The 25,920-nt window shown below is 47.7% G+C and overlaps 1 protein-coding gene across 2 annotated transcripts in view; it reads right to left on the bottom strand.

The window, feature by feature from the left end:
- Positions 1-290: 290 nt before the first annotated feature.
- Positions 291-25,920, bottom strand: part of LOC140716431 (uncharacterized) — a 41,026-nt gene continuing 15,396 nt past the window's right edge. For both annotated transcript variants that reach the window (XM_073029163.1, XM_073029164.1), the window contains 3 exons: positions 12,791-12,862; positions 11,244-11,469; positions 291-8,689 (listed from right to left, as the gene is read on the bottom strand). In XM_073029163.1, coding sequence (XP_072885264.1) covers positions 7,738-8,689; positions 11,244-11,469; positions 12,791-12,862 — 1,250 coding nt within the window. In that variant the 3' untranslated portion in view covers positions 291-7,737. The remainder of the gene's footprint in view (positions 8,690-11,243; positions 11,470-12,790; positions 12,863-25,920) is intronic.

The following is a 25,920-nucleotide window of genomic DNA, read 5'->3' as shown; positions in this document are numbered from 1 at the left end:
AAGCGGGGCTTGATGAGTTTTTCATTGGTAAGGGTGTCAATGGTTATGGGGAGAAGTGGAAGTGAGGGCCATGTCAGCCATGATGAATGGTAGAGCAGACTCAATGGGCCGAATGGCCTAGTTCTGCTCCTGTGCCTGGTCTTATATCATGAATGAAGTTTATTTCTGAAATTAAAGTTATTAAACTCTGCCCTTGACCATCAGTGAGAAATGTTCCTTCGTCATGAGGGAGTTACTTCATAGTTCTACATGTACAATAGTGGAATGGAAAATCACAGCCACGCAATCAGTGTGATGTCAAGCAAATTTTATTTCAAGCGTTATGAATCAGCAAGTATAATCAATTCCTTCTTTAGGCTCGTGGGATTCACCACTTGTTAAAAGACTGTTTAAACTGACAGACATGTCACCTAACAGAAAAATACACAATTTACTTCCACTTTCTCACTTTTACTGATTTCCTGACATTACAATGAGCAGCAATTAAAGATCTGGTGAAGTATTTGCAATCAAACTGACATGCGAGATAGTCTTCTTATTAAAAGTATCCTCTATTTACTAATTCAAAAAAAAAAATTCAGTGCCAAATACATTTAATTGATTTAGCAAGATGACTGCTTTGATGCGTGTGGGGCCCTTCAGACATCCCTAAGTTCCTTCTCAGGCAAAGTGCATTAGATGCAAACACAAGGGGTTCTGCAGATGTTGGAAATCCAGAACAACACACACAAAATTCTAGAGGAACTCAGCTGGTCAGGCAGCACAGGGGAATAACAGTTGTTGTTTCAGGCCAAGACCCTTCATCAGGCCTGAAGCGTCAACTGTTTATTCCTCTCCGTAGTGTGTGCATTGCCCTGAAAGTGCATTAGACTGCCCCCCGCCTGCACATCTATCTCTTATATCATTAGGATCTTAATGTTACGATACTATAGGGGATTTCAATATGCAAGTAGATTGAATAAATCAGATTGCTGCTGGATCTGCAAGCGAGAGAGAGTTTATAGAATGCCTACAAGATGGCTTTTTGGAGCAGCTTGTGGTTGAGCCCAGTAAGGGAAATATAATTCTGGTTTGGGTGTTGTGAAATGAATCAGGTTTAATTAGGGAGCTTAAGGTAAGGGAACCCTTAGGAGACAGTGATCATAATGTGACCGAATTCATCCTGTGGTTTGAGAGGGAGAAGATACAGTCATATGTGTCAGTATAACAGTGGAGTAAAGGAAGTTGATTGGCAGGAGACGCTAACAGGGATGACGTGGGGGCAGTTCAGAATTACACAGGATAGACATATCCCAAAGATGAAGTAGTATTCTAAACAGAGGATGGAGCAACCATGGCTGACAATCAAGTCAAAGGCAACATAAAAGCAAAAGAGAGGGCATGTAATATGGCAGGAATTAGTAGGGAGTTACGAGGATTGGGAAACTTTCAACAGAAGGCAACTAAAAAAAGTCATAAGGGGAGAAAAGATGAAACATGGAAGGTAAGCTAGCCAGATACTGAAAGTTTATTTTATCAAATACATGAAGAGTAAAAGTAAGGCAAAGTTGGGTATTGGACCACTGGAAAATTATGCTGGATAGGAAGAAGAAGAAGAGAGCCCTTAACGAGTGGAGTCATCAGGACGCTGTTTTTTAAGCAGGCTTTCTTGTTTTTACGAGGCAGAGTTGCTAGCTCGACACCCAACCCAGCACAGATGGAATACGGGCAAGGGAGCCGGCTGGATTTGAACTCGGGAGCCTTCGTTCCGAAGTCCAGCGCTGATGCCACTACGCCACCAGCCGGCTCTGGATAGGTAGTAATGAGGGGCAAAGAACTGGCATTTGAACTTGCTAGGTATTCTACATCAGTATTCATTGTGGACAGTTCCTTAACACTGTCATAGCCAGGGGTGGTAGTGGGGATAAGCTTTCACTACCAATCAAATGTTCCCAATGTTGTGCATCCCAAATAACCTCTTACAACCGAGTGTAGCTCCTGGCCTTCATGTGTAGCTTAGCTACCAAGCCTGGCGAACTGACAGGAGGGTCAAAGGCAGATTACTGGTGCCTGAAAACCAGTTGCTTCAAGCAGATGGGGGCTTCGAGCATGACTGGCAGCTCCTCTAGGAGAAGGGAAACTCTGATCTCAAACCTCCGCTGCCTTGTGGCAATACCCGCTACGGGGAAGATTCCGGGAGTAAACCCAGAGGGGAAATCGGAGCCAGAGTCCCTAAGGCAGCCCTAAGATGTAATACCGCGGTTGACCCCGAACAACAGAGGGGGGGGGGGGGTTCCTCACTGTGGAAAACACCAGCAGAAATGTGAGAGTGTCAGGAGGGCAGGAGTGAGTGTCATTGCTGTGACTATGGAGAAGGTGCTTGGGAAGCTGAAAGGTCTGAAGGTAGCCAGGTCACCTCGAACAGGGTTCTGAAGGAGGTACCCGAAGAGACTGTGGAAGCATTAATGATCTCTCAAGAATCAGTAGATTCTGGAATGGTTCCCGAGGGCTGGAATATTGCAAATGTCGTTCCACTCGTCAAGGCAGAAGAAAGGAACTGATAGGCCAGTTAGCCTGAGGCTCAGTGGTTGGGACAATTTTGGAGTCCATTAATAAGGATAAGGTTTCAGGTTACTTGGAGGCTAAAATCAGCATGGTTTCCTTAAAAGGAGTTCTTTGAGGAAATAACAGAGGATAGACAAAGGAGAGTCAGTGGATGTGGTTTACTTGAATTTTCAGAAGCCTCTTGACAAGGTGCCGTATATCAGGCTGCTGAACAAGATAACAGCCCATGGTATCACAGGTGAGACAGTACTAGGGATAGAAGTCTGGCTGACTCGTACAACACGCTGGAGGAACTCAGCAGGTCGGGCAGCATCCGTGGAAACGAGCAGTCAACGTTTCGGGCCGAGACCCTTCGTCGGGACTGAAGAGGGAGGCGGCAGGGGCCCTATAAAGAAGGTGGGGGGAGGGTGGGAAGGAGAAGGCTGGTGGGTGTCAGGTGAAAAACCAGTAAGGGGAAAGGTCAAGGGGTGGGGGAGGGGATAGGCAGGAAAGGTGAAGAAGGAATCTAAGGGGAAAGCACTGAGTAGTAGAAGAAGGCAGAATCATGAGGGAGGTGATAGGCAGCTGGAGGAGGAGGCAGAGTGAAACTGGGATGGGGGAAGGGAGAGGGAGGGAATTACTGGAAGTTGGAGAATTCGATGTTCATACCAAGGGGCTGGAGACTACCCAGACGGTATATGAGGTGTTGCTCCTCCAACCTGAGTTTGGCCTCATCATGGCAGTAGAGGAGGCCATGTATGGACATACCCGAATGGGAATGTGAAGCAGGACTGACTGCCAGGAGGCAAAGAATGGGAATAAAGGGAGCCTTTTCTGATTGGCTGCTGGTGACTGGTGGAGTCCCTCAGAGATCGGTGTCGGGGCCGCTTCATTTTCACGTTACATGTCAATGATCTGAAATGATGACTCTGTGGCCAAGTGTGTGGACAATACGAAGATGGGTGGAGGGGCAGGGAGTGCTGAGGAAGCAGGGAATCTTCGGACAGGTCAGAAGAAAGGTCAAAGAAACGGCAGATGGAAGACAGTGTTGGGAAGTGTAGGGTCACGCACTTCGGTAGAAGGAATAAAGGCACAGGCAGTTTTCTAAATGGGGTAGAACATTTAAAAAATCACAGGCACAAAGGGACTTGGGGGTCCGTGTGCAGGATTCCCTAAAGGTTAACGTGCCGATAGAGTCAGCAGCAAGGAAAGCAAACGCAATGTTAGCTTTCGTTTCAAGAGGACTCGAATACACGGATGTAACTGAGACTTTATAGGGCATTGTTCACACTGTATCTGGAGTATTGTGAGCCCCTTTGGGCCCCTTATCTTCTTTGATCTGATTTAGGGACACAGTGCAGAGTAATCACTTCTGGCCCTTCGAACCACACTGCCCCAGCCCCGATTAACCCCAACCTAACCACATGACGATTATAATGACCAATTAACCCACCGGGCACGGCTTTGGACCGTGGGAGGAAAGCGAAGCACCCGGGAGATCCCCTGCACACCCACGGGAAGGACGTGCGGAGACGCCTTACAGAACTCCGAACTCCGGAACGCCCCGAGCTGTCAGAGTGTCACTGTTACAGTGCTGGCATTGAAGAGGGTCCAGAGGAGGTTCACAAGAACGATTCCAGGATTGAGAGGGTTAACACATGAGGAGCGTTTGATTACTCTGGGCCTGTACTCGGAGTTTAGAAGAATGAGGGAGGATCTCATTGAAACCTGTTGAATATAGAAATGACGTGATAGAGGGGATGTGGGGAGGGTGTTTCCTATCGAGGGCACAGCCTCAGAATGGATAGGCATCTATGTAGAACAGAGATGAGGAGGAGTTTGTTTAGCTAGAGGTTGGTGAATCTGTGGAATTCATTGCCACAGATGGCTGTGGAGGTCAGATCACTGGGTATATTTAAAGCAGAGGTTCTTGATTAGTCAGGGAGTCAAGTGTTACAGGAGAATAGCATTGTGAGGGGTAATAAACCAGCCTTGATGGAATGATGGACTAGACTCGATGGGCCAAATGGCCCAATTTGCTCCTAAATCTATGGTCTCTTCCTTCCCGTGCTATCCTTTAATCTCCTTTACCAGCAAATCTTGTGTCGATCCAAGTTTAACACGACCTTTTCCCACTTACCAGCTGTGGACCAAGGGCACTGCACAACAGAATCAAAACTGAGAAGAGCACCACAATTATCATCACGCCAAAGTTTAGCGAGCAACCTCTTTGACATAATCTAACTCCCCTTTTATCCGACAGGGAATGACACCACGATCCCGCACTCCCCTAGCCCAGCCAGACCAGGTAAAGCTCATACCCATTACAGATTTTACCTCCTCCAACTCTGTGTTGATTTGCAATTTAAAGGAACCCAGGATGTCAAAGGTAATGCTGGGGCACAAACAGTGTAAATGCACAGGCTCTTAGCAAGCTTGCCTGAAAACAGTACTCTCCTTTGAACACAGAACAGTACAGTGTAGGAACAGGCTCTTTGGCCAACAGTGGTGCATGAAACCAATTAAGCTAACCCTTCTGCCTTCACATGGACCATATTCCTCTTCTCTCTGCTCTACGATGAACTGAGACCGAGGCTATGGGCCTGTTCCGGTTGCTCAGGGATTCGGGCCCATCGACTCAATTTGGCTCGGAATAACGTTGCTTGCTTTTATAGTTTGCATGATTTGCCATCTTTTTCCCTCTGCACATTGAGTGTTAGTTTTTTTAAAAAAGTAGGTTCCTTAGGTTTCTTCCTTTGTGGCTGCCTGTAAGCAGACGAACCTCAAGGTTTTATAATTTATACATACTTTGATTATAAATGCACTTCAAATCCTTTAAATATTCATGAGCTTGGCTGAGAGCCCCTTCAATGCCTCTATCACTTCTGCCTGTGCCAACTCCCCCTGGCAGCACGTTCCTGGCCATCACCGCGTTTAAAATATAAGCTTGCCCTGGGCATCTCCTTCGCGCTTACCCCCACCCCCCCATTTTAAATGCATGTCATCTAGTATTAGACATCTCACCCGGGGGGGGGGGGGAGAGGCACCAGCCGTTGATCTCTGCCTCTCAATTTTATAAACATCAGTTAGGTCTCTCTGCACCTGCTCCAGAGAAAAACAGCCCAAGTTTGTAGAGCCTCTCATCATAAAGGTTCGAAGATGAGCTCTATTTGTCACGTGCACATTGAAACATACAGTGAAATGAGCTACTTGCGCCAGAGATTGTGTTGGGGTCAACCCACAGGGGTCGCCCCGCTTCCGGCACAAATGTCCCGTGCCAACTTACTCACTCTAACTGTATGTCTTTGGAATGAGGGAGGACACCAAACATCTGGAGGAAACCTACACGGCCACAGGGTGAATGTCCTTATAGACAATCGGCAGGAATTGATTCTCCAAACTTCACAGCCGGCGCACTGTATAGTGGGTTATCGCAATGCTATGCTACCATGCTGCCCTCTAATCCAGTCAACATCCTGGCAAAACCCTCTCCACGTCCTTCCTATAATGGGAAGATCAGAACTGAACACAATACTGCCCTTTCTCCAGGATTTGTGTACTGTGTTCAGTACTGAACAAATACTATCCTTTCTCCAGGATTTCCACAAACAGGTTCTCCCTAACCTGATGCTGAATGACCTGCTGGGTGCATCCAGCACTTTCTAGTTTTTATTCCACTGATTAGGTGGGTCTCTGGTTTCCAGAACAGACACAGGTTCTACAACCGGTTTCTCTATCCTTTGACCATCCTATTCCAGCTTACCAGCTGTGGACCAAGGGCATTTCATAACAGGATCAAAAGTGTGTCCAAATATCAGGGAAGGGTCCCAAAATTACAATTACTCCGAAGTTTAGAAAGTAATGTCTTCGACATAATCTAATAAGGTAGAGCCTTGCAAGATGGAAGCTTCCCACCTTTTCATGTGCCACTTTGTTTCCGCTCCAAACCACGTACGTTCCGTGCCCTCTGGCTCTTGGGCCCTACTGCTCATGGAACCTCTTCTCCCAATCTACATTATCGCCATTCTTCAAGACAGTTAAGCCCTTGGTCAGAATTCCTCAGCATCTTTCGTTTCCTCAGGCAAGCAGGCATATAATCAGGGACACCCCCTCTCCAACCCCAATCTTTCTCTCCTCCCGCTGCGCAGAAGATACAAAAGCTTGAGTACCACCAGGCTCAAGAACGACTTCTATGCTGCTGTTATAAGAGTCTTGAATGGACCTCTTATACAATAAAGATGAACTCTTGATCTACTTTGTCGTTTGTCTACCTGAACTGCACTTTCGCTATAACTGTAACACTATATTCTATAATCTGCTTTTTTTAAAATTACTTACGCATGGAATGATTTGTCTGGATGGCATGCAAGTAGATGCTCGTCACTGTATCTCAGTACATTTGACAATGATAAAACAATCACCAATTAAGTCTGCTTCTCCAGTCTCTCCACTTTCATCAAAGTCTTTAATTCCTGCATCACTTTGGTATAATCGGGCTCACTGCTGTGCAAGGCATCACGTCAAACACTGCGGTGGATTCCCGTCACTCCACCAGAGAATTAGGCTCATCCCTGAAGTCGGTATCAAAGCCCCAACCGTCCGATGGAAGTGAGCACATAACGACGTTTCCTGCCCTGTACCTGTTGCGAGCTCCTCTCACAGAGCAGAGGGGGATACAGAAGATAAATCTGAAACGATGTCCTGTGTTACTCAATTCTCCAGCACCTGACTAAGTGACCAAACTTGGAATATCCAACAGGAGATGCTCAGCTGCTTCCTTCAGGACAGGCAGGAGACTCGATAATTCCCCAAGATAGTCTGATGGGTTGAGTATTTCCAGTACTTTGCCTTTCCATTTCAGATTATCAGCATCCGGGGTATATTTTGTTCTTTCCCATTTCCAAAATCGTACATTTAAAATCTACATCATTAACTTCCAGATTTGTACCGTGTGGGAATGTTTCATCAGTCTGCATTCGACAGGCTTGGCTCCCTGGTCCTGGTCCTCAGAAAGGAGCAGGGAAAAGATGCCTTCCATCCATTATCTTCAATTAAAACCATAAAAGGTCCAATTAAATCTTCTGTTAGATATCTAGATTAACAGATTCAACACCAGGTCCAAGGCTCACACAAAACAAAATACGCTTGTGAGCCTACAGATATGCTGACTGAGTGAATCCCACTCCACACTCGGAGAAGGTGAACGGCTTCTCTTTAGTATGAATCAGCTGTAGTGTCTTCTTCCTTGATGACTGTGCGGATCCCTTCCCAAACCTGAAGGGACTGTCTTTGTCTAGCGTGAACTCGCTGGTGCGCCACTAGCTTGTCCAACCAAGTGAATCGCTTCCCGCACAGAGAGCAGGCAAAGGGCCTCTCACCGGAGTGAATTCGCTCGTGCTTCATCAGGGTGGAAGACTGCGAGAACCCCTTCCCGCACTCGGAGCAGATGTACGGCCTCTCCCCGGTGTGAACCCGCTGGTGCCTCACCAGGCTGAACGAGCGGCAGAATTCCTTGCCGCACTCGGGGCAGGTGAACGGCCTCTCCCCGGTGTGGACCCGCTGGTGCGTCATCAGGTTGTCGGACCGAGTGAAGCGCTTCCCGCACAGGGTGCAAACAAACGGCCTCTCCCCGGAGTGGACCCGCTGGTGCGTCAGCAGGTTGGACGAATCGGTGAACCCCTTCCCGCACTCGGAGCAGGTGAACGGCCTCTCGCCGGTGTGGACCCGCTGGTGGGTCATCAGGATGGACGAGTGCGAGAATCCTTTCCCACAGTAGGAGCAGATGAACGGCCTCTCCTTGGTGTGAACCCTCCTGTGCTCCTGTAGATTTGAGGTCTGCGTGAATCCCTTCCCGCACACAGGGCAGGTGAACGGCCTTTCCCCAGTGTGGCTGCGGAGGTGAATTTCCAGATGGGACGGCCAGAGGAACCCCTTCCCACACTCCCCGCATTCCCACCGCTTATCTCCAGTATGATTGAACAGGTGCCTCGACAGTCCTGGTGCTTGGCTGAAGCCTCGCCCGCACTCCGAACCTGTGAACTGCTCCTCCGTGTTGGGAAGGGAGCTTTTTGTTTCCACGTCTGAAGAACGGCGACCTTCACACCCCGGGGATTCTGGCCGAACCTGAAGTGCTCTGTGGCTTGAACCTCCTTTCGTTGCTGAGACCCTGCGGAAATGAATTCAAAACCGGGGAGCAGAGAGGGGAGGAAAGGCAGGTTATAAAAGTTGGAAAATCGCGTGCGCAGCATCAGAATAAATTGACGCTGAAGCTGGCAGGCCAACTACAAACGGCGGGTTGACTGGTGTCCTCCAGGGAAGGAGGGTCTGGGCCTCGGTGAACTCCGACCTCCACGGGAGAAGAAATAGAGTACAGGTAGAGACAAAGCTGGTAAAACCGGGAGCTTCATCCTTGGTGATTCCAATCTGCATCACAACATCACTACGTTCTGTCCTCTCCAATCAGATTCCAGCCCTTTATCTCTTTCACCAATTGACTTCCCAGCTCTTTACTTCAAACCCTCCCCCCTCTCCCGGTTTTACCCATCACCTACCACCTTGTACCTCTTCCTCTGCTCCCCACCCCCCCCCCCCCCGCCTCTTACTCTGACTTCTAATCCTTTTTCCAGTCCTGATGAAGGGTCTCGGCCTATACTGTTTACTCTTTCCGGAGATGCTGCCTAGCCCGCTGAGTTCCTCCAGCATTTTGTGCATGTGTTACTTTGATTTCCAGCGTCTGCCGACTTTCTCTTGTTTGTGATTCGACTACGTACACTCAGTGGCCACTTTATTAGGTATTCCTGTCCATTAATGCAAGTTTTTAATCAGCCAGTCATCTGACAGCAACTCAGTGCCGCAGAGCAGGCAGACATGGGCAAGAGGTTCGGGCCAGACATCAGGACAGAGTGGAAATGTGATCTGAGTGGCTTTGTCCGCGGAATGATTGTTGACGAGTGTCTCAGGAACTGCTGAACTCCTGGGATCTTCTAAAGATTACAGAGAATGGCCGGGGCCGGGGCCGAAGCGCTCGGCAGAGATGGTGCTCGGTGTCGGAGGCTCGAAGTTTTCGGACGGACTCGGAGTTGGCTGTGGTCGGGGCTCCCAGAGTGCTGTATCGGCAAGCTGCGGCGCTGGAGGTTCATGGCAGGAAGAGTTTTTCTTCCTTCTACCGTCTGCGTGAGATGATGGGCTGTCGGGGACTTTGAGACTTTCTTTTACCGTGCCATGGTCTGCTTGTATCAAATTATGGTGTTGCTTTGCACTGTTGGAACTGTATGTTATAATGATGTGTTTTTTGTCAGTTAGTCTTTTATCAATTATGGCATTGTCTGCACTGTTGCAACTAAATGTTAACTATAACTATGTGGTTTTGTGTAGGTTTTTGGTTTGTTGGGTGGTAGTGTTGGTCTCCTAACTTGGTGTGTCTGGGTAGTCTTGTTTTGTCTGATGGGTTTGGAGTTCCTTTCCGGGGAACGTGCTAAGACGGTAGCGCGATATCGATACGCAGCAGCCTCTCCGGACTCTGGATTGGGGATTGCCAAACGTTATGTGGTTTTTCTTGTGTGGTCTGGTTTGTGCTTTTTCGTGATATCATTCCGGAGAACGTTGTCTCATTTTTTAACTGCATTGTATTTGTGGTTTCTAAATGACAATAAACTGAATCTGAAGAAACAAAAAAAAAACATTAAGGCAGCAGCAGTTCTGTGGGCAAGAACATGAGAGAGGTCGGAGAAGGGCCAGACTGGATCAAGCTGACGGGAAGGTGACAGTAACTCAAATAATCACGCGTTACAACAGCGGTGTGCAGGAAAGCGTCTGAGAATGTACAACATGTTGAACCTTGAAGTGGATAGGCTACAACAGCAGAGCACACTGAGATCCATCCCTTTCTCTAATAACGTGGCCACCGAGTGTATAACACCCCTCTCCCCACTAACCCCACTACCTCTGATTGCTGCTCAACCTCTCTCTACATACAAACTCCCTGATCTATTTCCACAGTTAATACTCTGAGAATCAGGTCAGTGATAAGGCCGACCCCTGGTCACTTCCTTTAGAGGAGTTTTCAAGGTTAGCTCTATTTGTCACACGTACTGGAAAGATACAGTGAGATTCGTCATTTTGCGTCAAATTGAATAAGCGAGGATTGTGGTGGGGGCAGCCCGTGCCAACTTCCACAACTCACTGACCCTCGCCGTAAGTCTTTGGGACGGAGAGGGGACCGGAGCATTTGGAAGAAACACAGTCAGCCGTGCGGAGAAAGTATAAGCTACAGACAGCGGCGAGAACCGAACCCCGATCTTACAGCCGGTGACGTCAAGCTTTGCACTAACCGCCTCGCCACTTTGCCGCCCCAACTTGTTTCATTTTCTGCCCACGTTCCCCCCTTCTCCTCCAAGCGTGGCTTTTCCCGATGCCCACCCCCGGGAAAGCTCTCCCCGAAACCTCTCACACCTCGGCTTTTGATTTCACAGACAACCTCGCAGGCAAGGGGCCGGGTTCATCCCGACGTTCTCGTGCCACAGGTCCGCTAAAGGGCACCCGTGCTATATCTTCGACCGCTGAGCCTTTTAAACCCTGCAGCCTCCCTGCTTCTCACTAGCAGTTTGCCCCGTTGAGTTCTCTGGGGTTGGGCCCCGTTCACACTCCACTCCGAAATGACATGAGGGTGACCCGCGTTTCACTCCGAGCCGTGACGGGTCCAGCCCAGCGTGTTTAATTACCTGTGCTTCCGCGAGCTGGCTTGCGGGCTCTCCGCCCCTGAAAGCTGTTCGTTGGCCAGCGCGTCCTGTCCGACACTCCAGTCGTCCTTTCCTTCAGCTTCCACCTCTCCCCCTGTTTCTTCGGATTCTCGCTCCGGCGGAGTCTGGGGGAGCATCCCAAACCCGTGTCCCCGTGCGTTTCCCTCCTCGGTACCCTCGTTTTCTTCCATTCCTTGGCTGTAGACCTCTGGAACAGTTCACCCAATGAAGTCAAAAAGTCAACTCACCAAAACACATATATATATATATCATCACGTACTAACGCCGCGATCCATTGTCTTACAGGCATTTACAGGAAAATAAAGAAATTCAATAGAATTTATGTCATGAACAAAGACTGACAACCAACCAATGAGCAAAAGAAGACAAACTAGACAAATAAAAAAACCCAATACTGGGAACGTGAGCTGTGGATGTGAGTCCAGAGACTGTGGAGCCAGTTCAGCACGGAGATGAATGAACGTATCCACACCGGTTCAGGAGCCTGATGGTGGAGGGGTAATAACCGTTCCTGAACCTGGCTGTGCGGGACCCAAGGCTCCTGTACCTCCTTCCCGACGGTACAGAAGAGGGCACGGCCCTGGACAGTAGGGGTCCTGACGACTGATGCTGCCTTCTTGTAAGTCTGCTCGATGGTGGGGAGGGCTTTGCCCGAGGTGGACTGGACTGGGAGAGAGAAAGGGCTGGATGGGGGGGGGGGGGGGGCTGTTTTTGATAATGATACTGAATGAAGTTGTGGGGGTTTGCGAGGGTGTCATTAGAAGCTTCCACAACTGTGACTGATTTTCGCTCTCCAATCCAATTACAGGGCAGACGCCAGCCGATCATGTTAGGGAAACCATTGACCCTGACACCGCCTGTTCCCACCACCCGTTAGCTGATCTGCATGTCGAAGGGGCTGCCCTGACCTGCTGAGAACGCATCGTCCTTGGTCACCAGCACTCCAGAGGCAGGACACAGGACACACATCAGTCCAGACACAGGACATCAGTGAACTTGTCTGGGACTGGAAAAGTTTTTCATCTTGTTGCCCAGGATTCCATGGGGCAGTTCAGGGATGAACCCCCTCCCCCGTCCCCCTCGATCCCCACCCCGCTTCCTCACACTCTCCGCTCCCTGTCCGCCCTGATGCAGCAATGAATGATGGGTTCGGCCCCAGTCACGAGGGCACCCCCCTCACAATTACCAGACCCCTGTGCTGATTCCGGTTTGTAAAGGGGTACAGCACAGCCGTAGTCCCTCGCTGAGTCGGTCTGGCCAAAGCTGAGGCTAGGGGCCGAGCCAACAACAACCTGCATTATGGTAGTGGGGAATCAGCCTCGGAATGTGGCGATGTCATTGGACACATGACCCAGAGGCCCGGATTAATTAATGATCCAATCCCACCACGGGAGACAGCTGAGGACCTCAGACCAGGCTGAAAACTTCAGAGATAATGACCATCGGGCCAATTTTGTACCTGACTGGCTAGCTCACCCGGGTGATCTAATCTGTCGTGGGCAACTTACCATGAGGTGCCTTGGTGAAGTCCATGTAGACAATGTCTACTGTCCCGTCCTCATTGATGTTCTTGGTCACAGCTTCAAAAAAATAAAACAATAAGGTTTGTCAAGTGTGCATAGAGCCACACGAGCATCGCTAATCAGTTCGTGCAACACACACAAAATGCTGGAGGGACTCAGCATCTATGGAAAAGGGTAAACGGTTGACATTTCGGGCCCAGACTCTTCATCAGATCTTGTGCCACATGGACCCCGTTGGCCGCCATCTTGTGCCACATGGCCCCCGTTGGCCACCATCTTGTGCCACATGGCCCCCGTTGGCCGCCATCTTGTGCCATATGGGCCCCGTTGGCCGCCATCTTGTGCCACATGGCCTCCAGAGTCCTGAAGGAGGGTCTTGGCCTGAAACGTCGACTGTTTACTCTTTTCCATTGATGCTGCCTGGCCTGCTGAGTTCCTCCAGCATTTTGTGTGTGTAGCTTGGACTTCCAGCGTCTGCGGACCTTCTCGTGTTTGTACCGATCAGCTCTCGACTTCCCAAGTGTGCGGGAGTGGGATGGGATACCTGGTTGAGTGCTGCTGCTAAACATTGATGAAACTAAAGAGCTGATGGTTGACTTAACAAGCACCAATGAGCTGGGGTTTTCTCTCTGGAGAGGAGCTGCCTTGATAGAGGTGTACAAGACGGTAAGTGGCGTAGATTGTGTGGACAGCCAGAAACTTTCTCACAGGGTGGAAAAGTCTAATTCCAGGGAGATTGGAGGGAAGTGTACGGGGAATGTCGGAGATAAGTTTATTTTAAACATAGAAAGTGGTGACTGCGTGTAATGCCCTGCCGGGGGGTGGCGGTGGAGGCAAATACATCGGACATTCAAGAAACTCTGAAGAGAGGCAAAAGGATGTGATGGAGGTTTTTATAGGGGGAAGGGTTAGATTGATTACTTAGAGTGGGATTAAAGATCGGCACAACATTGTGCGATTAAGGGCCTTCACTGCACCTTTCTATGTTCTTCACTGAAGGATTGGCAGTAGAGAGAGTCAGTAACTTTAAATTTGTGGGTGCTGACATATCGGACGACTTGCCCTGGGCCCAGCACACAGATGCAAACACACGGAAGACACATCAGCAACTTCACGTTCTGAAGGGGGTTCAGCCGAACACTTCTAAAGATGACCATGCGACTAGGGATAGGGTTCCCCTTGTCCTCACCTACCACCCCACCGGCCTCCGCATCCAGGACATAACCCACTGAAACTTACACCACCTCCAAACGGATCCCACCCTTCTTCTCACTTTGATTTCCACAGGGGTCGCTCCCTACGAGACTCCCTTGTCCATTTGTCTCTCCCCACTGATTGCCCTCCTGGCACTTATCCTTGCAAGCAAAGCAAGAGCCATGCCTGCCCCTACACCTCCTCCCTCACTCCCATTCAGGTCCCCAAACACCTTCCGGGGGAGGCGACACTTCACCTGCGAGTCTATTGGGGTCATTTACTTGTGTTCGGTGCTCCCCGTGTGGCCTCCTTGTATATTGGTGAGACCTGACGTAGATTGGGAGAGCGCTTCGCCGATATCTACTCTCCGTCCACCAGATCAAGCGGGATCTCCCCGTGGGCACCCATTTTAATTCCACTTTCCCATATGTCCATCCACTGTCGTGATGAGGCCATACTTGGGTTGGAGGAACAACACCTTATGTTCTGTTTGGGTAGCCTCCAACCTGATGACATGAACATTGATTTCTTGAACTTCCAGTATTGCCTCCACCCACCCACCCCACCATTTCCCATCCCCTTTCCCCTCTCTCGTGTTTCCTCCTTGCCACCCATTGACTCCCTCTTTCTTCCATGGCCCTCTGTCTCTTTCACCAATCAACTTCCCAGCTCTTTGCTTCATCCCTCCCCCTTCAGGTTTCACCTATCACCCTGTGCTTCTCTCTCCCCTCCCTCAAATTTCAAATCTTCTCCTCAGCTTTTTCTCTCCAGTCCGGCCGAAGGGTTTTGGCCGAAAATGTCGACTGTACTATTTTCCCCCCATAGGTGCTGCCAGGCCTGGTGAGTTTCTCCAAGAGAGTGAGAGTGTGTGTGTCTGTGTCTGTGAGTGAGGGTGAGTGTGTGCGTGCGTGCGTGTTTGTTTGTTTGTTTGTTTTGATTGGATTTCTAGCATCTGCAGGTTTTCTCTTGTTAAAGATTTCTGTCGAAAGGCTGCATTATGGTGTGGTACATTACAATCAGAATCAAGTTGAATATCACCCACCGGCATATGTCATGAAATTTGTTCTTTTACAGCAGTAGTACAGTGCAATGCATAAATTAGTGGTCACCAACCTTTTTAAGCCCAAGATCCCCTACCTTGGCCTTAGTGAAAGGCAAGATCGACCCCAGATCGATTAGTCACACATATGTGCACCGGCCAGAAGACCGGAAGTAAAACCCCACAACCCGGAAGTAGAAATAATGTGTGTACACCACCCTTTTTTGCACCGCAGACCGGTTTAATATTGACAGTGTTCTTGCAGACTGGCCGGGGGGGTGGGTGGGGGGGGGTGTTAAACATGACGGGAATACAGCGATACTCGAAGCAGGTTCCTTATGTCCAGTCTATTCCGCAATTTAGTTTACATGACTCTCAGCACTTAGCTTCTGTCTGGTGGTTGGGGACCACTGAAGTACACTGTGTAGTGCGTGGCGGGGGACCTACACGCATGCGCACTGGGCTGAAAGAACGGAACTAAAACCCTGCAACCCGGAAACAATTTCGCAACAGTATTTGTGTATTTTTCATTTTTTTTGTTTTCGGGATCTACTGGAAAAGTCTCAAAGATCGAGCAGTTGATCGCGATCGACGGGTTGGCGACCGCTAGCATAAAGGATACTATAAAGTTCAAAGTAAAATTATTATCAACTACACATATATCACCACTTACGTAAAACCCTGAGATTCATTTTCTTGCAGACATACTCAATAAATCTATAACAGAACCAATGAAAGACCGTGCAAACTTGAGCATTCAAGCAGTGTGCAAAAGGGAACAAACTGCGCAAATACAAAAATAATAATAAATGGGCAATAAGTATAGAGAACATCAGATCCCAGCTGCCTACACCTGGCACACGACTCCCCCTTTTCCCTTTTTACAACACGGTAACAGGACCTTGTGGCCCAACGAGCCCACGTCACATCCACGTGACCAGAATCAGAACCGGGTTTAAGATCACTGGCTTTACCTGAGCCTGTGCAGGAGCCCCTCCAGAGCAGGCAGCGATGTAGTCTGTTGGAATACTCTCCATGGTACATCTGTCACACACCAATTCTCGTCAAACTAACTAACTATATCTGCCTTCTTTGTAATCGCATCAATATGTTGGGCACAGGATAGATCCTCAGAGATGCCGACACACAGCAACTTGAAACTGCTCACCCTTTCCACGTCCAATGCCTCGATGAGGACTGGTGCGTGTTCCCTCATCTTATCCGTTCTAAAGTCCACGATCAACTCTTCTGTCTTACTGACCTTGAATAAAGTTGTGGCTGCGACACCACTCCACTAACATATATCTCGTCCTCCTCATCACCATCTGAAATTCCGTCAACAATTAACCTACTGAACCACACAACTTTGGAACGTGGGAGAAACAGGAGCACCTGAAGGAAACCTAATGTGTCGTGGGGAGAATTACAGACAACGGCAGAATTGAACCCAGGATACTGGCGCTGTAGTAACATTACACTAAGCACTACCCTACCAGGCCACACAAGATCTCTCGTCATCCAGAGATCCCTACTCCTGCCAACCTTGCTTTTCACTCTCAGAGGAACACTGTCCACCTCCCTTTTAAATGCCACCCATTTGCCTGACATCCCTTTGCTGAAAATACGTGTCTAATATCATTAAGATTGGCCTTGCCCTTTTCTAGAACTTTAGACTGTGGACCAGTTGAAGGAGAAATCTGATTGGACAACCAACGTCAGTGCTACCTTTCGATCAGGACTGCGGTCAAGATTTAAAAGGCAGAGTTTTGCGGCAGTTTCTCTGAGTTGGGGGAGCGACCAATCAGGAAGAGGGACTCATTAGAAAGAGCCAATAAAAATAGCACAGGTGCAAGTGGAGTGGCCATTCCGTTGAGTGGGCCAGTGTTCAGAGTGGCTTTGGCTCATCGGGCTTGGGCGAGGGAAAGTACCTGGTAAGCTTCTCTCTTTCTGTTCATTCCTCATCGGCCAGAGCAAAGTAGTGCCGCGAGAATGGCTGGATGTTCTGTACTCTGTGTGGACCTCCAGCCTCCCGGACAACCACGTCGGCGCCGAGCTGCAGCTCCTGAGAGAACGTGTTGAGGAACTGGGGCCGCAGCTCGTTGACCTTCGACTCGTACGGGAGAATGAGGAGGTGATAGGCTGGAGCTACAGGGAGGCAGTCACCCCTAGACTGCAGGGGGCAGGTAACTGGGTGACTGTCGGGAGAAGGGGAAATGCACAACCCATACCCCTTCCCCTCAATAATAAATACAAACCTTTAGATACTATTGAGGGGGACGACCTACTGGAGGGGATTGGGGTCACAGTGGCACCGAGTCTGGTGCTGTGGCTCAGACGAGCAGGGGGGTGAAGATGACTGCACTGTCGATAGGAGATTCCATAGTCAGAGGAACCGAGATGAGATCCTGCGGGCGCCATGGTCACCTGGATGGTAAACTGCCTCCCATTTGCCAGCATCAGGGACGTCTCCGATTGGGTCCAAAGCATTCTCAAGGGCGAGGGTGAGCAGCCAGAAGTCTTGGTACACGTTGGCACCAATGACAAAGGTAGACAAGCTGAGCAGGTCCTGAAGAGAGAATTTGGGGAACTACGTAGAAACCAGGAACTCACGGGAAGTAACCTCTGGATCGCTGCCTGTGCCACGCGCCAGTGAGGGTAAGAGTAGGACGGTTTGGCAGGTGAATGTGCGGCTGAGGAACTGGTGCAGGGGGGAGGGGTTCAGATTTATGGATCAACGGGATCTCTACTGGGGAAGGTATGACCTGTACAAAAGGGATGGGTTACACCTGAACCCGAGGGAGCCAATATCCTTGCAGGGAAGGCTTGTGAGAGTTGCTCAGGAGGGTTTAAATAATTTGGCAGGGGGATGGGAACTGAAGTGATAGTGCTGAGAATGGTTTGCAAACAGAGGCTATGTATAGTGAGACTGCTAGGAATGATAGGCTGATGACTGGGCAAAATTGCAGCCACCAGGATGAGTTGCAATGTAAAAGGGGACAAAATCAAACAGGGTGAATACAGGACTGAAGGTTTTATATTTGAATGCAGTATACAAAACAAAGCAGATGAAACTGTAGTACAGTTACAGACTGGAATGTACGATGTTGTAGGCATCACTGAATCATAACTGAAAGTTTATAGCTGGGAGCTTAGGGAGATAGAAAATGCATGTCAAAAGGGTAATGTTACATTAGTCATGGGGGATTTCAATATGCAGGCAGATTCGGAAAATCAGGTTGGTACTGGATCCCAGGAGGGGAGTTTCTAGAATGCCTATGAAACGGCTTAAGGTAAAACAACCTTGGAGAGTGATCATAATATGATCGAATTCACTCTGAAATTTGAGAAGGAGAAGCTTTATCAAATGTATCAGTATTACAGTGGAATAAATGGAATTACAGAGGCATGAGACAGGAGTTGGCCAGGATTGATTGGAAAAGATCACTGCCAGGGATGACGGCAGAACAGCAATGGCTGGAATTTCTGGAAGCAAGTTAGAAAGCACAAATATATAGATATATATATATTCTAAAGAGGATGAAGTATTCTAAAGGCAAGAGGACACAGCGTGGAAGTCGAGAAGTCAAAGCCAGCATAAAAGCCAAAGAGAGGGCATGTAATAGAGAAAAAATTAATGGGGAGTCAGAGGATTGGGAAGCTTTTAAAAACCAACAGAAGGCAACTAAAAAATACATTGAGAAGGTAAAGGTATTATTGGCAAGCTAAACTATAGACAGATAGACCTCAGTATGTGCGGTTGGGAGACTGTAGGTCTGACACGGTGGTCAGCAGCACAGGAGCGCCGCAGGGGACCGTGCTCTCTCCGGTCCTGTTCACCCTGTACACATCAGACTTCCAATATAACTCGGAGTCCTGCCATGTGCAGAAGTTCGCTGACGACACGGCCATAGTGGGGTGTGTCAGGAATGGACAGGAGGAGGAGTATAGGAAACTGATACAGGACTTTGTGATATGGTGCAACTCAAACTACCTGCGTCTCAATATCACCAAGACCAAGGAGATGGTGGTGGACTTTAGGAGATCTAGGCCTCATATGGAGCCAGTGATCATTAATGGAGAATGTGTGGAGCAGGTTAAGACCTACAAGTATCTGGGAGTACAGTTAGACGAGAAGCTAGACTGGACTGCCAACACAGATGCCTTGTGCAGGAAGGCACAGAGTCGACTGTACTTCCTTAGAAGGTTGGCGTCATTCAATGTCTGTAGTGAGATGCTGAAGATGTTCTATAGGTCAGTTGTGGAGAGCGCCCTCTTCTTTGTGGTGGCGTGTTGGGGAGGCAGCATTAAGAAGAGGGACGCCTCACGTCTTAATAAGCTGGTAAGGAAGGCGGGCTCTGTCGTGGGCAAAGTACTGGAGAGTATAACATCGGTAGCTGAGCGAAGGGCGCTGAGTAGGCTACGGTCAATTATGGAAAACCCTGAACATCCTCTACATAGCACCATCCAGAGACAGAGAAGCAGTTTCAGCGACAGGTTGCTATCGATGCAATGCTCCTCAGACAGGATGAAGAGATCAATACTCCCCAATGCCATTAGGCTTTACAATTCTACTGCCAGGAGTAAGATATGTTAAAGTGCTGGGGTTGATTGTATTTAATGTATTTAAGTAAACTACTTAAGAACTTTTTAAAAGCTATTATTAATGCTTTTTGAGAGAGTGATTTAGATGCATATCATATTTTTTTACTGAGTTAAGTATTGTATGTAATTAGTTTTGCTACAACAAATGTATGGGACATTGGAAAAAATGTTGAATTTCCCCATGGGGATGAATAAAGTATCTATCTATCTATCTATCTAACTAAGCTAGCCAATAAGATTAGAGAGGAGTTCTTAAGATGTACAAAGGGTAAAAGAGAGGGGAGAGTGGACCGCTAGAAAACGATGCTGGAGATGTAGCAATGGGGACAAGGAAATGGCGGACAAACTGAATAAGCACTTTACATCAGTCTTCACTGTGGAAGACACTCACAGTATGGTGGACGTTCCAGGTGTTAGGGTCATGAAGTGCGTGAAGTTACCATCACTAAGGAGAAGGTGCTTGGGAAACTGAAAGGTCTGAAGGTAGATAAGTCACCTGGACCAGATGGACTACACCCCGGGGTTCTGAAAGGGGTAGCTGAAGAGATTGTGGAGACATTAATAATGATCTTTCTAGAATCACTAGATTCTGGAATGGTTCTGGAAGACTGGAAAATTGGAAATGTCACTCCACTCTTCAAGAATGGAGAGTGGAAGAAGTCTGACCTCAGTGGTTGGGAAGACGTCATAGTCGATTGTTAAGGTTATGGCTGCAGGGTACTTGGAGTCACATGATAAAATAAGCCACAGTCAGCATGGTTTCCGCAAAGGAGAATCTTCCCTGACAAATGTGTTGGAATTCTTGAAGAAATAACAAGCAGGGTAGACAAAGGGGAATTGGTTACTGTAGTGAGGCTGCTTAACAAGCTACCAGCCCATGGTATTATAAGAAAGATTCCAGCATGGATAAAGCAGTGGGAACAAAGGGAACTTTTCTGCCTGGCTGCTGGTGACTAGCGGCGTTCCACAGGAGTCTGTGAGTACTCCACAGGAGTATGTTACATGTCAATGATTTGGATGATGGAATTGATGGCTTTGCAGATGATACAAAGATAGGTGGAGGGGCAGGTAGTTTTGAGGAAGTAAAGAGGCTACAGAAGGATGGAGAGAGATAAGGAGATGGACAAAGAAACAGCAGGTGGAATACAGAGTCGGGAAGTATTTGGTCATGCACTGTGGTAGATGAAAGGGTTGACTATTTTCTAAATGGAGAGAACCATATAACCATTACACCACAGAAACAGGCCATCTTGGCCCTTCTAGTCCGTGCCAAACGCTTACTCTCACCTAGTCCCACCGACCCGCACTCAGCCCATAACCCTCCATTCCTTTCCTGTCCATATACCTATCCAATTTTACTTTAAATGACAATATCGAACCTGCCTCTACCACTTCTACTGGAAGCTCGTTCCACACAGCTACCACTCTCTGAGTAAAGAAATTCCCCCTCGTGTTACCCTTAAACTTTTGCCCCCTAACTTTCAACTCATGTCCTCTTGTTTGAATCTCCCCTACTCTCAATGATAAAAGCCTATCCACGTCAACTCTACCTATCCCCCTCATAATTTTAAATACCTCTATCAAGTCCCCCCCTCAACCTTCTACGCTCCAAAGAATAAAAAACTTGTTCAATCTTTCCCTGTAACTTAGGTGCTGAAACCCAGGTAACATTCTAGTAAATCTTCTCTGTACTCTCTCTATTTTGCTGACATCTTTCCAATAATTCGGTGACCAGAACTGTACACAATGAATACAAAAAACACAAAAAACTGAGGTGCAAAGGGACTTGGGAGTCCTTGTGCAGGATTCCCTAGAGGTTAATTTGAAGGTTGAGTCTGTGTTGAGGAAGGCAAATGCAATGTTAGCATTCATTTCAAGAGGGCTGGAATATAAAAGCAAGAATGTAATGTTGAAACTTCATAAAGTACTGGGGAGGCCTTACTTGGAGTATTGTGAGCAGTTTTGGGCCCCTTATCTTAGAAAGAATGTGCTGAAACTGGAGAGGGTTCAATGGAAGTTCATGAAAATGATTCCAGGATTGAATGACTTGTCATATAAAGAGCATTTGATGGCTCTGGGCCTGTACTCACTAAAATACAGAAGAATGAGGGGTGAACTCGTTGAAACCTGTGGAAAGCAACCAGTGAGTGAGTGGGCCAGTGAAGGAGTGGAGATTTGAGGCTTTGACTCGAGAGGCTTCGACGAGAAGAGGCTGAGGATGAGCTTCACTCCAAGTGAGGTAAGGCCGGGTAAGTTCCTTTCAAAGGAGAAAGTTTGAAAAGTTGAGGCAAGTATTGGGTAGGTCATGGCAGCTGAGATCGGCCCCGTGGTTTGTTCATCCTGCAGCATGTGGGAAATCAGAGATACTTCCAGTGTCTCTGACGACTATGTGTGCAGGAAGTGTGTCCAACTGCAGCCTCTGGCAGACCGCATTGAGCGTCTAGAGCTGCGATTGGATTCATACTGGAGCATCCGCGATGCTGAGAAAGTCGTGAATAGCACGTTCAGTGAGTTGGCCACACCACACGTAAAGGCTACACGGGCAGAAAGGGAAGGGGTGGCCACTAGACAGCGTAGCAGTAGGCAGTAGTGCAGGAGTCCCCTGAGGTCATCTCCCTCCTAAACAGATATACTGTATTGGATACTGTTGGGGGAGATGTCTCATTAGGGGAAGGCAGCAGCAGCTGAGTTCATTGCACCATGGGTGGCTCTGCGGCACAGGAGGGAAGGAAAAGGAGTGGGAGAGCTATAGTGATAGGGGATTTGATTGTAAGGGGAATAGATAGGCGTTTCTGCGGCCGCAAACGAGACTCCAGGATGGTATGTTGCCTCCCTGGTGTAAGGGACAAGGATGTCTCTGAGCGGCTGCAGGACATTCTGGAATGGGAGGGTGAACAGCCAGTGGTCGTGGTGCACATAGGTACCAACGATATAGGTAAAAAACGGGATGAGGTCCTACAAGGTGAATTTAGGGAGTTAGGAGATAAACTAAAAAGTAGGACCACAAAGGTAATAATCTCTGGATTACTACCAGTGCCATGTGCTAGTCAGAGTAGAAATAGGAGGATATTTCAGATGAATACGTGGCTTGAAAAATGGTGCAAGGGGAAGGGATTCAAATTTCTGGGGCATTGGAACCAGTTCTGGGGGAAGTGGAACCGGTATAAACAGGACGGTCTGCACCTGGGCTGGACTGGAACCAATGTCAAAGGGGAGGGTTTGCTACTGCTGTTCAGGAGGCTTTAAACTAATGAGGCAGGGGGATGGGAACAAGTGCAGACAGAGGGGTGTAAAATGAGGGTAGAAGCAAAAAGTAGTAAGGTGAAAAGTAAAAATGGCAGGCAGGCAAATCCAGGGCAAAAAGCAAAAAGAGCCACTTTTCAACATAATTGTATAAGGGCTAAGAGTGTTGTAAAAACAAGCCTGAAGGCTTTGTGTGTCAATGCGAGGAGCATTCGTAACAAGGTGGATGAATTGAATGTGCAGATAGTTATTAATGAATATGATATAGTTGGGATCACAGAGACATGGCTCCAGGGTGACCAAGGATGGGAGCTCAACATCCAGGGATATTCAATATTCAGGAGGGATAGACAGGAAAGAAAAGGAGATGGGGTAGCATTGCTGGTTAGAGAGGAGATTAACACAATAGGAAGGAAGGACATTAGCCTGGAGGCTGTGGAATCGATATGGGTAGAGCTGCATAACAGTAAGGGGCAGAAAACGCTGGTGGCAGTTGTGTACAGGCCACCTAACAGTAGTAGTGAGGTTGGGGATGGCATTAAACAGGAAATTAGAAATGTGTGCAATAAAGGAACTGTAGTTATAATGGGTGATTTCAATCTACATATAGATTGGGTGAACCAAATTGGTAAGGGTGCTGAGGAAGAGGATTTCTTGGAATGTATGCGGGATGGTTTTCTGAACTAACATGTCAAGGAACCAACTAGAGAGCAGGCCATTCTAGATTGGGTATTGAGCAATGAGGAAGGGTTAATTAGCAATTTTGTTGTGCAAGGCCTCTTGGGTAAGAGTGACCACAATATGGTGGAATCCGATGAAGAGTGACATAGTTCATTAAGAAACAAAGGTTTTGAACTTAAAGAAGGGTAACTTTGAAGGTATGAGACGTGAATTAGTTAAGATAGACTGGCAAATGATACTTAAAGGGTTGACGGTGGATATGCAATGGCAAGCATTTAAAGATCGCATGGATGAACTACAACAATTCAACAATTGTTCATCCCAGTTTCGCAAGAGAATAAACCAGGGAAGGTAGTGCACCCATGGCTGACAAGGGAAATTAGGGATAGTATCAAGTCCAAAGAAGAAACATATAAATTAGCAAAAAAAAGCAGCACACCTGAGGACTGGGAGAAATTCAGAGACCAGCAGAGGAGGACAAAGGGCTTAATTAGGAAAGGGAAAAAAGATTATGAGAGAAAGCTGGCAAGGAACATAAAAACTGACTGTAAAAGCTTTTATAGATACGTGAAAAGAAAAAGATTGATCAAGACAAATGTAGGTCCTTTACAGTCAGAAACAGGTGAATTGATCATAGGGAACAAAGACATGGCAGACCAATTGAATAACTACTTTGGTTCTGTCTTCACTAAGGAGGACATAAATCATTTTCCGGAAATAGGAAGGGACTGAGGGTCTAGTGAGATGGAGGATCTGAGGGAAATACATGTTAGTAGGGAAGTGGTGTTAGGTAAATTGAAGGGATTAAAGGCAGATAAATCCCCAGGGCCAGATGGTCTGCATCCCAGAGTGCTTAAGGAAGTAGCCCAAGAAATAGTGGATGCATTAGTGATAATTTTTCAAAACTCCTTAGATTCTGGATTAGTTCCTGAGGATTGGAGGGTGGCTAATGTAACCCCACTTTTTAAAAAAGGAGGGAGAGAGAAACCGGGGAATTATAGACCAGTGAATCTGACATCGGTGGTGGGGAAAATGCTAGAGTTGGTTATCAAAGATGTGATAACAGCTCATTTGGAAAGAGGTGAAATCATCGGACAAAGTCAGCATGGATTTGTGAAAGGAAAATCATGTCTGACGAATCTTATAGAATTTTTTGAAGATGTAACTAGTAGAGTGGATAGGGGAGAGCCAGTGGATATGGTATATTTAGATTTTCAAAAGGCTTTTGACATGGTCCCACACAGGAGATTAGTGTGCAAACTTAAAGCACCCGGTATTGGGGGTATGGTATTGGTGTGGATAGAGAATTGGTTGGCAGACAGGAAGCAAAGAGTGGGAGTAAACGGGACCTTTTCAGAATGGCAGGCAGTGACTAGTGAGGTACCGCAAGGCTCAGTGCTGGGACCCCAGTTGTTTTCAATATATATTAATGATTTAGACGAGGGAATTAAATGCAGCATCTCCAAGCTTGCAGATGACATGAAGCTGGGCAGCGGTGTTAGCTGTGAGGAGGATGCTAAGAGGATGCAGGGTGACTTGGATAGGTTAGGTGAGTGGGCAAGTTCATGGCAGATGCAATTTAATGTGGATAAATGTGAGGTTATCCACTTTGGTTGCAAGAACAGGAAAACAGATTATTATCTGAACGGTGGCCGATTAGGAAAAGGGGAGATGCAACGAGACCTGGGTGTCATTGTACACCAGTCATTGAAGGTGGGCATGCAGATACAGCAGGTGGTGAAAAAGGCAAATGGTATGTTCGCATTCATAGCAAAAGGATTTGAGTACAAGAGCAGGGAGGTTCTACTGCAGTTGTACAAGGCCTTGGTGAGACCGCACCTAGAATATTATGTGTAGTTTTGGTTCCCTAATCTGAGGAAAGACATTCTTGCCATAGAGGGAGTACAGAGAAGGTTCACCAGATTGATTCCTGGGATGGCAGGACTTTCATATGAAGAAAGACTGGATCGACTAGGCTTATACTCTCTGGAATTTAGAAGATTGAGGGGGGATCTTATTGAAACGTATAAAATTCTAAAGGGATTGGACAGGCTAGATGCAGGAAGATTGTTTCCAATGTTGGGGAAGTCCAGAACGAGAGGTCACAGTTTAAGGATAAAGGGGAAGCCTTTTAGGACCGAGATGAGGAAAAACTTCTTCACACAGAGAGTGGTGAATCTGTGGAATTCTCTGCCACAGGAAACAGTTGAGGCCGGTTCATTGGCTATATTTAAGAGGAAGTTAGATATGGCCCTTGTGGTAAAGGGATCAGGGGGTATGGAAAGAAAGCAGGTACAGGGTTCTGAGTTGGATGATCAGCCCTGATCATACTGAATGGCGGTGCAGGCTCGAAGGG

The sequence above is a fragment of the Hemitrygon akajei genome, chromosome 25 (genome assembly GCF_048418815.1).
Source record: "Hemitrygon akajei chromosome 25, sHemAka1.3, whole genome shotgun sequence".
Taxonomy (NCBI): domain Eukaryota; kingdom Metazoa; phylum Chordata; class Chondrichthyes; order Myliobatiformes; family Dasyatidae; genus Hemitrygon; species Hemitrygon akajei.
This window is presented reverse-complemented; position numbering and strand designations above follow the sequence as displayed.